This window comes from Haliotis rubra, unplaced genomic scaffold (genome assembly GCF_003918875.1).
Source record: "Haliotis rubra isolate DU_JTF1 unplaced genomic scaffold, ASM391887v1 Scf101, whole genome shotgun sequence".
Lineage (NCBI taxonomy): Eukaryota > Metazoa > Mollusca > Gastropoda > Lepetellida > Haliotidae > Haliotis > Haliotis rubra.
The window spans coordinates 870789-886801 of NW_025764904.1; the positions used below are offsets into that span (position 1 = coordinate 870789).

Genomic DNA, 16013 nt, shown 5'->3' on the forward strand with positions numbered 1-16013 from the left:
GCAAGATGTGATTGCCGCTTTACGCCGCTTTTAGCAATATTCCAGCCAAATCACGGCGGGGGACACCAGAAATTGGCTTCACACATAGTACCCATGTGAGGAATCGAACCCGGGTCTTCGGCGTGACGAGGGAACGCTTTAACCTCTAGGCTACCCCACGCCCATGGTAGGAAGAAGGCGGCTATATAGTTTAAATGATATAGTCAGTAACCACCAAAGTCAAGCATTGGTTTCCTGAAAACGGGTAGACGAAACTAAAACATACCACTTTGGAATAAACCCCGAACATATGTGTGACCTAGGGGAACAAGAGGTGTCGAAAGGTGGTTTGAACGATCCTGAATATGTACCAATATCGCTATAATGCCCCGAGTACAAAGGATTCAGTGTGCGAAATAGCCACTGGCCCGCTAGCCTGTGGCTAGTAAAAATCCAGTCGGGCCAGTAAATCTCCACAGTCACTGGCACGACTGGCTAGTGAATTTTCATGTGCTCATTTTGTACATATATGACTCTCCGACGTGTTCAGTTAAAATATACTTTTAAATCACGCAAGATTATGGCCTGATAAAAATGTTCATCATATTAGCAGCTTATTGATGACAATATCTTATTCTCATCTATTTTTGTAATCTTTTGCTTAGTTTTTTCATTCAAATTTCGGAATTATTTTGTGGGCTAGTAACTTTCAGGCATAGCTAGCCCGACTGGCTAGTAAAATTGGGAAACTATTTCGCACACTGCAAATGATACGGGTAAACAGAAAAAGAATCACTTTGCTTCTAAATGGGATTCTCCGAGAATTCGTAGCGGTAAAAGCAGCCCGCTATGATGGGCATGGTTTGATTTTTTACATTCAATGTGTAATAAATACAATGACACGTCACCCGTTCAGCCAATCTGAATTAAAATGAACTTTACGAAAGTTTATATTTTAACTGATATTTTGCCTTTTATGTCGAATAGATTCTGTCTCGTTGGATCCTCAAACCAAGGTATCCTCAGGCGTTGACATTCTAAATATACAGTCTGTTCCTTTAGGTGGGGTGGCTTAATGGTTGTGTTGAAGACCCGGGTTCGAGGCCCATATGGGTAAAATGTGTGAAGCCCAATTATGATGTCCCACGCTGTTGTGGTGTTGGAATATTGCTATAAGCGGCGTAAAACTAAAGTCACCCACAAACGCCTTCAGTTGAAATACTAGGGACTGTAGCTTAAAACAGCATGCCATTGAAGTATTGCCGAGTTAAGGAACACAGTCAAATACTACCCATCAAAAGTTTAGACTCCCTCAAAGCAGTCACTATCTGTCATGTATATGTGTATGGTTACATCGAAGATGAATTTCTCCACTAACTTCGGGGAACCAACTGCAAACCTTATGCTGATGAATTGCACGATAATGCAGCAAGTTGCTAAAAAGCATGTGCAAATATCGTGCATGTGACCAGCTGCGTTTTTGTGTAAAGTTTTGTTATGAATTTGTCTTTTTTCACTGAGTTCCATCATTTATTGATTTATGTCAATAATCTTTTCAACATTACGAATTTGTTTTAAAATACATCAGTTCATGTGTAAACAGTACCTTTTAACAGTATGGAATATTTTGCAAAATCTAGTTTAGAACAGTTGACAGAAGTAAGTGGATACATTTACACTAGTGAGTCTAAACTTTTGATGGGTAGTATATATACGAGCTCACAGAACGACAATACTTAATGATTCAGCATGCATTCACGACGCCCATTGTGCTGCTTCAATACACTTTAACAATGGACGTCGTGCAGTACACTACCGACGTCAGTGTTGGATGTATACATAACAGGCTAGGAATGTTGCATTTATGATCTATCTATTAATAGGGCAACCGTCAGTCTTTAGAACGTCACATACACACAGTCTAACGAACGAAGTCCAGAAAGTCCAATTATGGTAAGAAATACGTTGTATTTACTAAGTGTTGTGCCACGTTTAATCATTCATATCAAATGTTAGTGTAGGGGATTTTTATTGTCTTATAAATATTTGTAATATATCACTATTTGTTTGTCTCTGTTAGTCGAATGTGTGATGAGACCCCCTGGTATTCTGGACAAAAGACACGGAGTCTAGAGTCAGCTGTATTGTGTTATACAGGGCACTCGTTTATACGGATGTCCATTATTAAATAGATTGCATTTGAAATTTGAACTTTCAGAACTAGCTGTTAATGTGATGTTACTGCGTTCTATGTCACACTGTGCCTTGTGTCAAAGGGGACGTTTAAGATGGAAGTAGTCATGTAGCTCGAAAGGTAGGCAGTATATTGAATAGGAGTGATCCACGAGGACATGTACATTTGTGGTCAATGGATGTAAAGTATACATTTACGTGATGTGCTCTAAATATTCATGGCTTAATTATTATTTGTGATATTAAGTATATTCATGAACATCTTTGTAGGTAACTTATGATGTTTGAGACAAATTATTCGTCTTTTGTTGATCGCAGAAACAAAATATCACAGTTAACTAAATGCAACTATCATCATCGAGTATTTATTTGGTAATATTAATCATGGATCTAAACCTCCGTTGTAATAATCATGGGTCATGACTCTAGCTGTGATAATCATGAGTCTGTTCCATTCGTTATGATAATCATTGGCTGGATACTCTCGATATCATAATCATGTCTCCATACCGTTCGTTATGATAATCATGTACCTATATCACTCGTTATGATAATCATGTGTCCATACCACTCGTTATGATAATCATGTGTCTATAACACTCGTTATGATAATCATATGTCCATACCACTCGTTATGATAATCATGTCTCTATAACACTCGTACTGATAATTATGTCTCCATACCACTCGTTATGATAATCATGTGTCTATATCACTCGTTATGATAATCATGTGTCTATACCACTCATTATCATAATCATGTGTCCATACCACTCGTTATGATAATAAGGTGTCTATATCACTCGTTATGATAACCATGTGTCCATACCACTCGTTATGGTAATCACGTGTCCATACCACTCGTTATTATAATCATGTATCCATACCACTCGTTATGATAATCATGAGTCCATACCGTTCGTTATGATAATCATGTGTCTATACAACTCGTAACGATAATCATGTGTCTATAACACTCGTTATGATAATCATGAGTCCATACCGTTCGTTATGATAATCATGTGTCTATACAACTTGTTATGATAATCATGTGTCTATACAACTCGTAACGATAATCATGTGTCTATAACACTCGTTATGATAATCATGTATCTATACCACTCGTTATGAAAATCATGTGTCTATAATACTCGTTATGATAATCATATGCCTATACCACTCGTTATGATAAACATGTGTCCATACCACTCGTTATCATAATCATATATCTATATCAATCGTTATGATATATTCGTGTGTCTATAGCACTCGTTATGATAATCATGTGTCCATACCACTCGTTATGATAATCATGTGTCTATAACACTCGTTATGATAATGATGTATCTATATCAATCGTTATGATAATCATGTGTCTATAACTCTCGTTATGATAATCATGTGTCTATAACACTCGTTATGATAATCATGTATCTATACCACTCGTTATGATAATCATGTGTCCATACCATTCGTTATGATAATCATGTGTCCATACCACTCTTTATGATAATCATGTGTCCATACCACTCGTTATGATAATCATATATCTATGTCAATCGTTATGATAATCATGTGTCTATATCAATCGTTATGATAATCATGTGCCTATACCACTTGTTATGATAATCATTTGCCTATAACTCTCGTTATGATAATCATGTCTATACCACTCGTTATGACAATCATGTGTCCATATCACCCGTTATGATAGTCAAGTAATGCCTTACATCTGTAAGGTGTCGCATGAAGGTTGTTTATCTCTCAGCGATTGTAAACCTGTTTTTTCTGATCACCAGCAACTTCTGCGCACGTGTTGGTGGTTTCACGCATGAAATTGTGGTCACGTGACCCCGTACACGTGCAGGGTTGCGTTGACACTAAACGGCGTGCTGCATGCACCCCGCGTGGTTCACCACAGTTGAAATGGGCGGATGTCAGGTGAGGCCTGGCCAATGTGATATTCGCCGATATTAACTACCTTGTACTATCCATCTTCAATATAGTGTAATTCATTTCTCCTAATGTGAAGCCTCTTTTTTGTTATTATTATTATTATAGGATATGTATATAGCGCACATAGCCAGGCAACTAGTGCTTGCTCAAGGCGCTGGTATCTTTCCCTCGATCATTGGATGTCAGTCTCAACGGCACATCGTGTTATCAATCTCAACTCCCTGGGGATCATACAACTCTTGCAGCCACTAGGCGCACCGAGTTATTGTTCAGTAGGTCCAAGTTATGTTCGGTTCATTCGGTGTATGAAATAAGCCCAAAACCCAGTCAGACATCAGGGCTGGAAACTTCAAAAAATGTTACCGGCCCAAAATGAATTTAACCAGACCAGACACCAAGATTTATTAAACATCTAATTTTTTTACCAGACCATCGGGCTGGCTAGCTGTAAATTTAGACCGTCTGTCAGAAATCTAGACCGTCTCGGGCGGTCGGACGGGCCTTATTTCATACAGTGGTTCATTACGCAACTACACATGACTGCAATCGATTTTGTTTTTGTGGAACGCGCACTTAGGGACCGTTCATAATTTATTGCTGGGGATGGGGGTGGGGGATGATGATTTTTATGGAGAACTTGTACACTATGAATGCCCCCAAATTTATGTACAAAATAAGTGACCCCCCTGCATGTCATGTACAAAATCAATGACCCCCTCCCTTTCCCATAATTTCTAAGCATAATTTTAAACATATCTTTATGTACAAAATTGCTGATCCCCTAGTACATGTGTACAAAATTGCTGACCCCCCTAGCTCCCCAGAACGAAATGGGTGAACCCCCCCCTAAAATCATCATATCACACACACACACACACGCACGCACGCACGCACGCACGCACGCACGCACGCACACCAGCCATGAATTATGAACGGTCACTTATATTGAAATATACACCGATCTGCAGAATCTGTACTGTGTATGGGCGTCGATCTTACCAACAGCTTGCAGCTGTTACACTTCCTTCTCTCATAAAATGTGTATAGCTTCATGGTTATCCCCAAATACTTGAGTAGGACTTTGTAAGCGAACATTTCAATGTCGGTTGTTGATGGGTCCTTTGGAATCCCTTTAAAACTTATTGTTTCTTTAGGTTTGTGGTTGTTGTTGATGATGTACCTCTACTTCCTCTTCTTATTCTACTCTTCCTCCTTCTTCTTCTCCTTACTACTAATATTATAATAATTATTTCTGTTTTTTCTCTATAATACTTTGTTTATTCATACACATTGAACTACTGACTCTCTATCTATCTCTATCTATCTATCTATCTATCTATCTGTGCGTGCGTGCGCGTGTGTGTGTGTGTGTGTGTAAATACAATTCCCTTGACGATCCGGGTTAGAATTGGCCTTCAGCAATCCATGCTTGTCGTAAGAGGCGACTAACGGAATCGGGTTGTCAGGCTCGCTGACTCGGTTGACACATGTCATCGGGTCCCATTTGCGTAGTTCGATGCTCATGCTGCTGATCAATGGATTGTCTGGTCCAAACCCGACTCTTTACAGACCAGGGGCTACTTTCACGAAGCTACCTTTACTAAGGTTAACCTTAACTCCCATTCTTTAAGATTGCACTAAGGTTACCTTAGTGACTTACGATCACCTTAGTGCTTCGTGAAAGGAACCCCTGTTAAACAACAAGTAATCAAAGCAGACTCTACTAAATACCACAATGCGTTACAAGTTTAACAGAAGAACATCGGCGGCATTAGACATGATGTTCACTTCTCTTTGAACGAATTCGCCATAACCGCTTTGTCCTTATTTCAGATGAAATCGGGCGAATGTATACAACACCAGGAACAGTTATCATGACCCATATAAACTCCCTCCTTGTGGCTAGCCTCTCCCTACTTGTAACGGTACAATGCGCTACATTCTCCTGTAAGTGTGACCAGGCAGAGCCCTTCTGCGACAGGGACAACACTTGCTACACCACTTGTCCACCACCTACTTACGCCAGAGGGACACAATGTATAGGACAACACGAGTGCATAGATTCAAACGGGATCCTCTATAACGGAACCTGTGTCAAGACATGCGCAGAAGGGTTATTCCACTACCGTGATTTGCACCGATGCTACGAAATCTGCCCGAAAGACACCTACATCAACGGAACGATGTGCATCTTTCAAGAACACTGTGATTCGGAATATTCAGGAGTTTTATACAAACAGAAGTGTTTGCAGTCATGTCCCAGCGAGGCCCCGTACATCAAGGGTGTGACCTGCCACCCTTCTTGTCCAGATAATACCATCCTGGACACAAACTCTCGGTGTATAACACCAGACAAATGCCTCGAGAAGCCGGCTTTTATATACAACAGCACCTGTGTGATTAAATGCCCTGATGAAACTTACTTTCATAACGATGGTTTTTGCGTTGAGACGTGCCCACTGGATTATGTTGTTCATCAGTCTTTGTGTATATCGCCTGAAGTCTGCCTGGCTTTGACCAGGTTCATTTCAAATGGCACATGTGTTTCCAAGTGTCCGGTTCATGCTCCCTACATCTACAATGGAACATGCTTAGAACTGTGTCCTGACGACACTCTTGTAAATGGAACTACTTGTGTTTCTTTCAGTCAGTGCATACGTCTCAGAAGGGTTGTTTTGAATTCAACTTGCATGCCTGTGGAAAACTGTATAGTTAAAGGGTGGGTGATTGACAACTCAACTTGCATACCTGTGGAAAACTGTATAGTTAAAGGTTGGGTGATTGACAAATCAACTTGCATGCCTGTGGAAAACTGTACAGTTAAAGGGTTGGTGATTGACAAATCAACTTGCAAACCTGTGGAAAAGTGTACAGTTAAGGGGTGGGTGATTGACAAATCAACTTGCATACCTGTGGAAAACTGTACGAAGAAAGGATTGGTGACCCTCAACTCAACATGCGTCCCTGTAGAGACGTGCTCCAGTTTAGGGTGGGTGGTTGACAACTCAGCATGTGTACCTATCACGAACTGCACAGACAAAGGATTTCTGATTTACAATGGAACATGTAGACAAACATGTCCAGTACCTTTTCCGTTCATTGATACAGGTAAATGTGTCTCCAGTTGCCCCACTGACACCCTCATCTGGAATACTTCTGTATGTGTCAAAGACTCCTCCTGTAGGACAATGGGATTTGTAATCTACAACGGAACATGTCTCAGCGTCTGTCCTTCAGAAGCAGCCTTTGTTTGGAACAGGACATGTCACTCTGTCTGTCCGCAAGATGAAGCTACTGCGAACTGTACGCATAGCCAGGCTGTATCGACATCGGAACAACCAGGGACAAACCATAGCTTCACACCGGAAACACATAGGACAAACCAGAGTTCCACACCAAAAACTCCAAGGACAAACCAGAGCTCCACAACAGAAGCACCAAGAACCAACCATAGCTCAACATCAGAAGTACCTAGGACGAACCATAGCTCCACAACAGAACCATCAGTAACAGATCATGGCTCCACACCAAACCCATTGCCCACAAGTACCAAAATGCCGACGACCCTCAACTCCACTGGAAGGGCAAGTCATTCAAGGAGACTCCACCATGCGAGTAGTGAGGCACTGACAATTGCATTGCCAGTTGTGGCAGTTCTGTTGATACTTGCGTTCCTTTTCTGTTTTGTCCGAAAAGTAATCACAGCGAGACGCTCACACACTCAGGTACGTACAGCTAATTCGTGAGGATAATGGAATCATTGTGCGTTCTAATCACGTATAGGGGCAAGATTTTTCCAGTCGCATCAGTACCCTTGAAGATCTGGGTTAGACTTGGCCTTCAATAACCCATGCTTGTCGTAAGAGGCGACTAACGGGATCGGGTGTTCAGGTCGCTGACGTGGTTGACACATGTCATCGTATCCCAGTTGCGTATCGATACATATGCTGTTATCGATACATATGTTGTTGGTCACAGGATTGTCTGGTCCAGACTCTATTATTTACAGACCGCCGCATTATAGCTAGGACATAAACAACAAACTAAGCCAGTCGCCTAGGGCGTACATAGCTGTTCGAATTACATTCCACCTCGATCATTATCAAGTTTGTCAGCATTATATCTGTGCTTATGGATGTCACTAAAACGATCCCCTTTTTTCACATCCGTGACTTTCCGACAACTTTAAGCTGACATACCCCCAATTCACTCACTCGTTAGAATGTGTACCTTGCAACCACATAGTAGGAAGCAACCGATGTACACATTCATTAACTTAGTCCATGGCGTACCGTTGTACCCCTGGTGGCTTAGACCGCTGCTCATTATATCAACCACCGGCTCGTCTGGTCCAAACGCGATTATTTAACAACTACCTCATGAAAGCTGGAACGCTGGATTTGATGCAACTGAAGTTTCCAACTGAAGCCGAAACAAACTGATGTCTATATCCGCAATAAACACTGAACTCAAGCCGTATATGTTCAAAATGTAAAACCCGCCGTGATATTGCTGGAATATTGCTAAAAGCGGCGTAAAACTAAACTCAGTCAGTCAGTCAAAATGTAAAATGTCAGTGTGTGAGTGGGTTTAGTTGTACGCCGCTATTGGAAATATTCCAGCCATATCAGAGGGACATCAGAAATGGGCTTCACACATTGTACCCATGTGGGGAATCGAACCCGGTTCTTTGGCGTGACAAGCGAACGCTTTAACCACTATAGGCTACCCCACCGCCCCTAGTAAATGTCAGGTCGATCAGGAAGACAGTTATATCCACGATGAACGCTATATAACGTGCCGTGGTCTGTCACCAGAATATCAGTTCTGATTGGCTGGTAAACTGCAGGGTTTCCTCCGTTTGTGGTTCCAGTATCCACTGACCGTTTTACAATCCCAGATTCCTCCTCATGGTCTGCCAATACCCATGCTAGTGGGCTCCACAAAGATGGTAACCATGAAGAAATGGAGTAAATATTTCTGCAGTTTCATCAAACGGTGTGGTTGAAGGCCGTGATATAACTGAATACTGCACTAAACCCGTTCACTCATTCACTCATCCTGTTTCTATGATAATCAAATATCCTCCAAAATTATGCAAACATTTTGTAAATTAAATGCATTCTTTTTCACACCAGTAATGTATTTAAGTGGCATTTAGAAGCTGGAGGCGACGTTCCTGTGTAGATGTTAACACTGTTATCACTTGCTTGACGTTATCACTTGCTTGATAACAGTGTTAGCATCTGCACCGAAACGTCGCATCTATTGCAATAAAGACGTTGGCTATCCATGAAAAGTGGTCCTCTTCACACCAGTAAGTCAGCAGTCTTCGTGAAATAGATAGCGGTTCGAATGGAATCCTGTATTTGAGTTTGATTTGAGATGATTAACGTCAATATTTGTTACTGTTTTCAGGATGACCGAGGACTACTGTTGAACGGCGACATGGTGTTGAATGAGACACCTCCTGAAGACAGTTCCTGTTGACATGATGTGTATGGAAATTGTTACATCTGTTGTAAAATGCTGAAGTTTCTACTTTCCTGTGTCAAGGGTTAAACGTCATGTTCAAGATTACTGACCAAACTAGCCTCGTGGCTGTGACTGTTGGAACAACTCCGTGCTAACTCACTTGGATACCATGCAGAAATTAACTAAAATAACCCACTCAAATACATTATGTTGACTCCAAACCTGAATCCGTGTTTTCTCCCTTAGTGCCTAACGCCAGGCAGGGCAAAAGCAAGTACCATCTCGTAACGTATGGCACAGTCAGGGATTTAACCACAGAGCTTAGCCTCCTTCGGCAATTACCCTGCCCACTCGACCATGGAGGTGATTCTTTTGTTTAACAAGCATCATTACATCGCTTCTCGGGCTCTTTCGGCAGCTGGCAATGGTGGCTTTGGTTTTCTGGGATTCCAAAGAATTCCTATCTGTGGACCACTCAGGTCAGACCATTATCCCAACCTGCTTAGGCAAATCCGGGATAATATCAAGGCTAAACGTCACAGTAAACCCACTAAAGGCATTGTTCCTCGGAACAAGTCTGTGACTGCACAGCATGGCTGTGGCTTTGAATTCATTGACAATGCTTGGTATGCACCAGCTTTGGCACCGTCATAGATTGTGTAAATGACGATGACGTGATTTGAACAGTGGGGGACTTTCAGCATCAGGAGGACGCTTTAAAATAGTTTGCGACATTTTCAATTAAAGTAGTCCATCATAGTGAGGTTCAGACATTTTCATCGATGATCTCGTAGTATTGCTGAAGCAACGCCATAGGGACAACCTACAGTCTGTTTCATCATACCCAGGTTGGCAATAGAAAATAGGCCAACTGCGTGAGTCGCGAAAATCTCAACCGTAAGACTGACTATAGTGTGTTTGCAGTGAAAACGTACCGATGAATTTCACTTTAAACAAAAAAGTAAATCACATAAAGTGAAATTAAGATTGCGAATCCTCATGATTTTTACCTTGCCAATTGAACATTAAAATCTCAGAATTTTATTCAACTTAGGACAAAAGTTGTTTAACAAACGATCATAGTTTCAAATCGCTATTATTGGTGTGTATTGCATAGGGGTATGCACATTAAATTAAACCCCGAGAACAAGAAGGGTTGGTTTCTACGGTAGTCAAAGTTAACGTTCATCACGTACCGCACGTGCATTTGTTTCACTATTCCAACTACTTCTCGTACACCCTTGTAATACAAACCAATAATAGCGATTTGAAACTATGATCGTTTGTTAAACAGCTTTTCATAAGTTGAATAAAATTCTGAGATTTAAAAGTTCAATTGGCAAGGTAAAATCATGAGGATTCTCAATCTTAATTTCACTTTATGTGATTTACTTTTTTGTTTAAAGTGAAATTCATCGGTACGTTTTCACCGCGCGGGGATATAATTGTGTTGTCTCCCTTGGATTTTATGCCATTCAATATTAGCGTTGTTACAGAAGCAAGCGTGGTGTTTTGCTAGTCAAGGGACCCGTTTCACAAAGCTATCGTAGCGCTACGACTGTTATAAGTCAATGTTACAGTATAGGAGGTACGGCAGTCGTAGCGCTACGATAGCTTTGTGAAGCGGGATCCAGGTAGCGAATGTGATTTTAGGCCGCTTTTTGACATATGCTAGCAATATCTTGACAAGAGACATCAAAGACGAACCTTAACCACTGGAATACACACAGCTGCTGACGTGGTTACAGCATGAGTTACCTCCCATGGCTGCCCTCGCTGTACGCCGCTTTAAAATAATACAATGTATTACAGCAATACCAAGACTGCAATGGCAAGGAATCACATTCATTTCATGTCGGCAATTGGCTTTCGATGTGTTATTACCAAACATTTAGTTTAGCAATAACATTTAGGCCGATTTATCGCCTTTGGCACGAGTGAGTGAGTGAGTGAGTTTAGTTTTACGCAGCATTCAGCAATATTCCAGCTATATGGCTGCGGTCTGTAAATAATGGAGTCTGGACCAGACCATCCAGTGATCAACATCATGAGCATCGATTTAAGCTGTTGGGAGCCGATGACATGTGTCGACCAAGTCAGCGAGTCTGACCACCCATCCCGTTAGTCGCCTCTTACGACAAGCATGGGTTACTGAAGATCAAATCTAACCCGGATCTTCACGGGTTCCTTTGGCATGAGATGCCGTGACACCCTCGAAGATATATTAAGTCACAACAGATCAAGGCGTGAAAGATCAGTACACGAACAGTCCCGAGTAGATACTTCATGGGCATGTACATGAATGTCGCCATTTTATACACAGATGTAACTTGAATGGATGTGGATTGGAAAAATAGTAATGACATAAACATGAGCATGTGTTTTTATGAATCACTATAAAAAGGTAATGCCAGAAGCGAAGAATAATATAGAACAAACTATATGGATAACAACTGCTTTTTTTGTGAGCCCGACGTTTCGATACAGATTCTTGTGCCGTTGTCAATCATAAATGGAATATGGAGAGGTATTTACAGTGGAAACCTGATAAGTAAAATTCCAAGGGACTCGCCAAAATTGTTTACTTATCAGGTATTTTACTTATCCAAACCTATAAAAATCTGCCAATGACAACCATATGCATGTATATGTATGCATATGTAACAATGAACAACTTATCAGGGCTGGCCTCCAGTTGTCAGTGTATTGTCAACTGCATGACGCCAGCGAGCTGTAAGTAGGATGTTTGTTTAACTGGAGACTGACACTTGCCCCTCATGCCGGATTATGTGGTGATCGCTAATTTAGTTATCCAGTCTCTTTTGTTAATTAATAAATTTACTTCCAGGGACTGTGAGAAGACGTTTAGTTAAGCGGTATTGTTTACTTATCCAAGTTTAGTTAACAGGACTCTAATAGTGATAATTAATGAAGAAATTTGCCGGGACCAAGGAAAAGTGTTTGTTTATCAGGTCTGTTTAGTTAGATTGGTCTTGGTGGAGGTGGTTTCCACTGGATATGGGTTTATGGCGTTTGATGTGGATGGTTTCGGTGAGCTTGCGTTTGGTGAAGTCTGTTTGATTGCAGTCTCAGTAAACTTAGGCTCAGTATTATTCGTTACACTGCTATACTGAGTCTAACAAAACCTTGCCCTTAGCTGATCCAATCTGATTAGATCATTCAAACCTTTGCCCTCTTTTACTAATTCAAATGTTCACTTTCACTGTCTGCACGTGCAAGGCGTTTATCCAGTGTTGGAATTTATCCGTCTTATAACATCACTACAGATTAAACGTACGTTTGACTGGCCTGACGGGGCTGTATTCTGCACCCTTGTGCCATACACCGGTTAGGCATTACATTGTGCTTGATTGTATATATTTATGTAGTATTGTATGCTTCATATAATTTATCTGGACACGTTTACAGGATTCATATGTATTTCTACCTTAACCATGTTTATGACAGTAAAGCGAGGAGTGATCGCCCCTTGTACTTTATTTGTCCTGAATGTGTGTGATGATAGTATTTCATCTAAAAGATGTAATGACTGATTTGAAATCTTAAGTATACATTATGAATTTGTATTTATTGAACCATGTATTGTTTCAGGGTGTTATTATCATTGGAAATAAAAGTTCTCACCCCCTTTACCAGTGTCCTGGGCTCTTGACAACCAAACACTATCCCGGTTACATACATTGTTTTATTGTGCTAGCCCACCGAGATATCTCATTGAGACACGGCATACCGAGCAGATATGACCTTCTTTTACCCTCATAATGCCGAACGCCAAGCAGGATTACAGAAAGAGTCTTTTGATGTAACATTTTTCAAGCCCCCGGGAATCGAACCTCGACCTCCGAGCAAACACTCTGTCCACTGTCCACGGAGGCGTTCTCATAAATTAAAGACGCGTGAAGATCCGGGTTAGAATTGGCCTTCAGTAACCCACGCGTGTCGTAAGAGGCGACTAACGGGGTCGGGTGGTCAGGCTCGTTTACTTCGTTGACATATGTCATCGTATCCCAACTGTGTAGATTAACGTTCATGTCGTTGATCACTGAATTGTCTGGTCCAGACTCGATTACTTACAGACCGGCGCCATATATCTGGAATATTGTTGAGTGCGGCGTTTAGCATCAATCAATCAATCAATCAATCAAAGCAATTAAAGCAATCAATCAATTAAACCATTTCATTAAAGCTATCGATTAAAGCAAGCAATTAAAGCAATATAGTGCCGTATATACCTACGTAAAATGTCAACAAAACGGGGACAATCAGATGGGGAGATCATTCCCAAGAGTTGGGACATAAGGTATCAAAGCTTACACAAAATGTGTAACCAAAACAGTAATTGTCTACTCTCTGTGAGAATGACACATCTGTTTCTTAAACGTCGTTAACCTAACGGTTACTAGTCAATTTAACATTCCTGTCCTATCGCCAGACATGATCTTCCTTGTGTCTCCCTCAAGTTTCCTGTGACGTAATTAGTACTGACGTCATTGACCCTGGTGTCTCTTGTGACGATTTTTGTGACGTCATTGGTAGTGACGTCGTTGACCCTTGTGACGATTTTTGTGACGATTTTGTGACGTCATTGGTAGTGACGTCGTTGACCCTGTGTCTTTTGTGAAGTTTCCTATGACAACAATACTTCTTCATCTACAATGACATTGTGGTGCCAAGTGGTGACGACGTTGACCCTGGTGTCTCTTGTGTAGATTTTTGTGACGTCATTGGTAGTGACGTCGTTGACCCTTGTGTCTTTTGTGTCGATTTGTGTGATGTCATTGGTAGTGACGTCGTTGACCCTTGTGTCTTTTGTGAAGTTTCCTATGACAACAATACTTCTTCATCTACAAATACATTGTGGTGCCAAATGGTGACGACGTTGACCCTGGTGTCTCTTGTGTAGATTTTTGTGACGTCATTGGTAGTGACGTCATTGACCCTTGTGTCTTTTGTGTCGATTTGTGTGGCGTCATTGGTAGTGACGCCGTTGACCCTTGTGTCTTTTGTGTAGATATTTATGACGTCATTGGTTTGGGAGTCGTTGACCCTTGTCTTTTGTGACGATGTTTGTTACGTTATTGGTAGTGACGTCGTTGACCCTTGTGTCGATTGTGTATATTTTTGTGACGTCACAGGTTTGGAAGTCGTTCACTCTTGTATCTTTTGTGACGATTTTGTGACGTCATTGGAAGTGACGTCGTTGACCCTTGTCTATTGTGTAGATTTTTTTGACGTCATTGGTTGTGACGACGTTGACCCTTGTGTCTTTTGTGAAGTTTCCTATGACAACAATACTTCTTCATCTACAAAGACATTGTGGTGCTAAGTGGCGACTTCATCTTCTGTAAACAGCATATCACGACCACCGATTGTCCACACATTTCAGTAATCCATCCATATATTTTACATAACAATCCTGCCTTTTACACCCATTGATCTGTTTCTGCGCGAAACTAAGTAGTATCTGACGTGTTATACATATATAGAAATAATGCTTGTGCATTTGGATGTTTTGTATTGAACGAGAAGATGTCATGGGAGCAGAGAAACAACGAGTTTTTTGTCTGCTCCCATGACATCCTATCGTTCAATACAAAACATCCAAATGCACTGGTATGACGCTCTATATCAATATGAAGAGTAGCACGGTTCATGGCCGGGAAGGCTAAAATTGTGACGCTTCTCGGTTCAATGAGGGTAGCCTTTCCGGTACTTGCAATGTTATGGCTGAATGAATACGGCGCGCCTCACTCGGAGGTGTATTCCTATACTGCCTACAGTTCCAAACTGCCTACAGGTTAAAACAACATGATACGGTCCAGTGATCAGGAAGTGAATACACCGCTCTGACCTGTTCTACCCCTGCTAAAATGAACTTGACCAGTTACTTGGTTAATTCTATGGTGTCTTCCCACTCTTCCTACAGAAGTTTAAAAAAATGACAATGACCAGTATCTTGTCGTCGTCACCATCATCAATGCACAAACATTGCTGTCCATCTTTTGTCTGAGTCCATGGTCCTTCGAGTGGAACATCAGCTAGAGACTTGGGTAGGTTTGGTAGAACTTTGCTTCTGTGCCGGTAGAGGGAGGACTTTACACCATTCGTAACTACTCGCCTCTTTCCGTGACCTACAAGAAGACTCGTACCCCTATCGTACGCCATAATTGCCAAGAATCGTGGCCAACCAATCAAATCACGCGTAGTAAAACGCATTTCGAAGCATGAAAATGGCGGCACCGTTGAACTTTGAAACTTCGCTAAACTATGCAAAGCACAGTTTAAACTTAAACTTTGAGTTAAAGGATCAGAAACTTTAAACACTGAATTTTAGTGAAACATATTTACAAAGGGAATGAGTCCGAATGACTGTACTGCTGTTTTGCCCA

General features: G+C 41.2%; 1 protein-coding gene across 3 annotated transcripts; it reads left to right on the top strand.

The window, feature by feature from the left end:
* Window positions 1-1805: 1805 nt before the first annotated feature.
* Window positions 1806-10362, top strand: LOC124268560 (proprotein convertase subtilisin/kexin type 5-like). Of its 3 annotated transcripts, XM_046703572.1 has the most exons (4): window positions 4020-4113; window positions 5962-7504; window positions 7538-7853; window positions 9547-10362. In XM_046703572.1, exons 1-4 carry the CDS (start codon window positions 4107-4109, stop codon window positions 9616-9618), a joined length of 1938 nt encoding a protein of 645 aa, XP_046559528.1. In that variant the 5' UTR covers window positions 4020-4106; the 3' UTR covers window positions 9619-10362. The 3 variants fall into 3 exon arrangements, with proteins under 3 accessions (XP_046559519.1, XP_046559528.1, XP_046559512.1); XM_046703563.1 differs by lacking the exon at window positions 4020-4113 and adding an exon at window positions 1806-1932 and having other exon boundaries at window positions 5962-7853; XM_046703556.1 differs by having other exon boundaries at window positions 5962-7853.
* Window positions 10363-16013: the final 5651 nt, after the last annotated feature.

What these genes read in the sequence shown, in the direction of transcription:
- LOC124268560 (XM_046703556.1), top strand. An exon ending in CGAGACGCTCACACACTCAG is followed by an intron (nt 7,854 to 9,546) that starts GTACGTACAGCT and finishes TACTGTTTTCAG; the next exon opens with GATGACCGAGGACTACTGTT.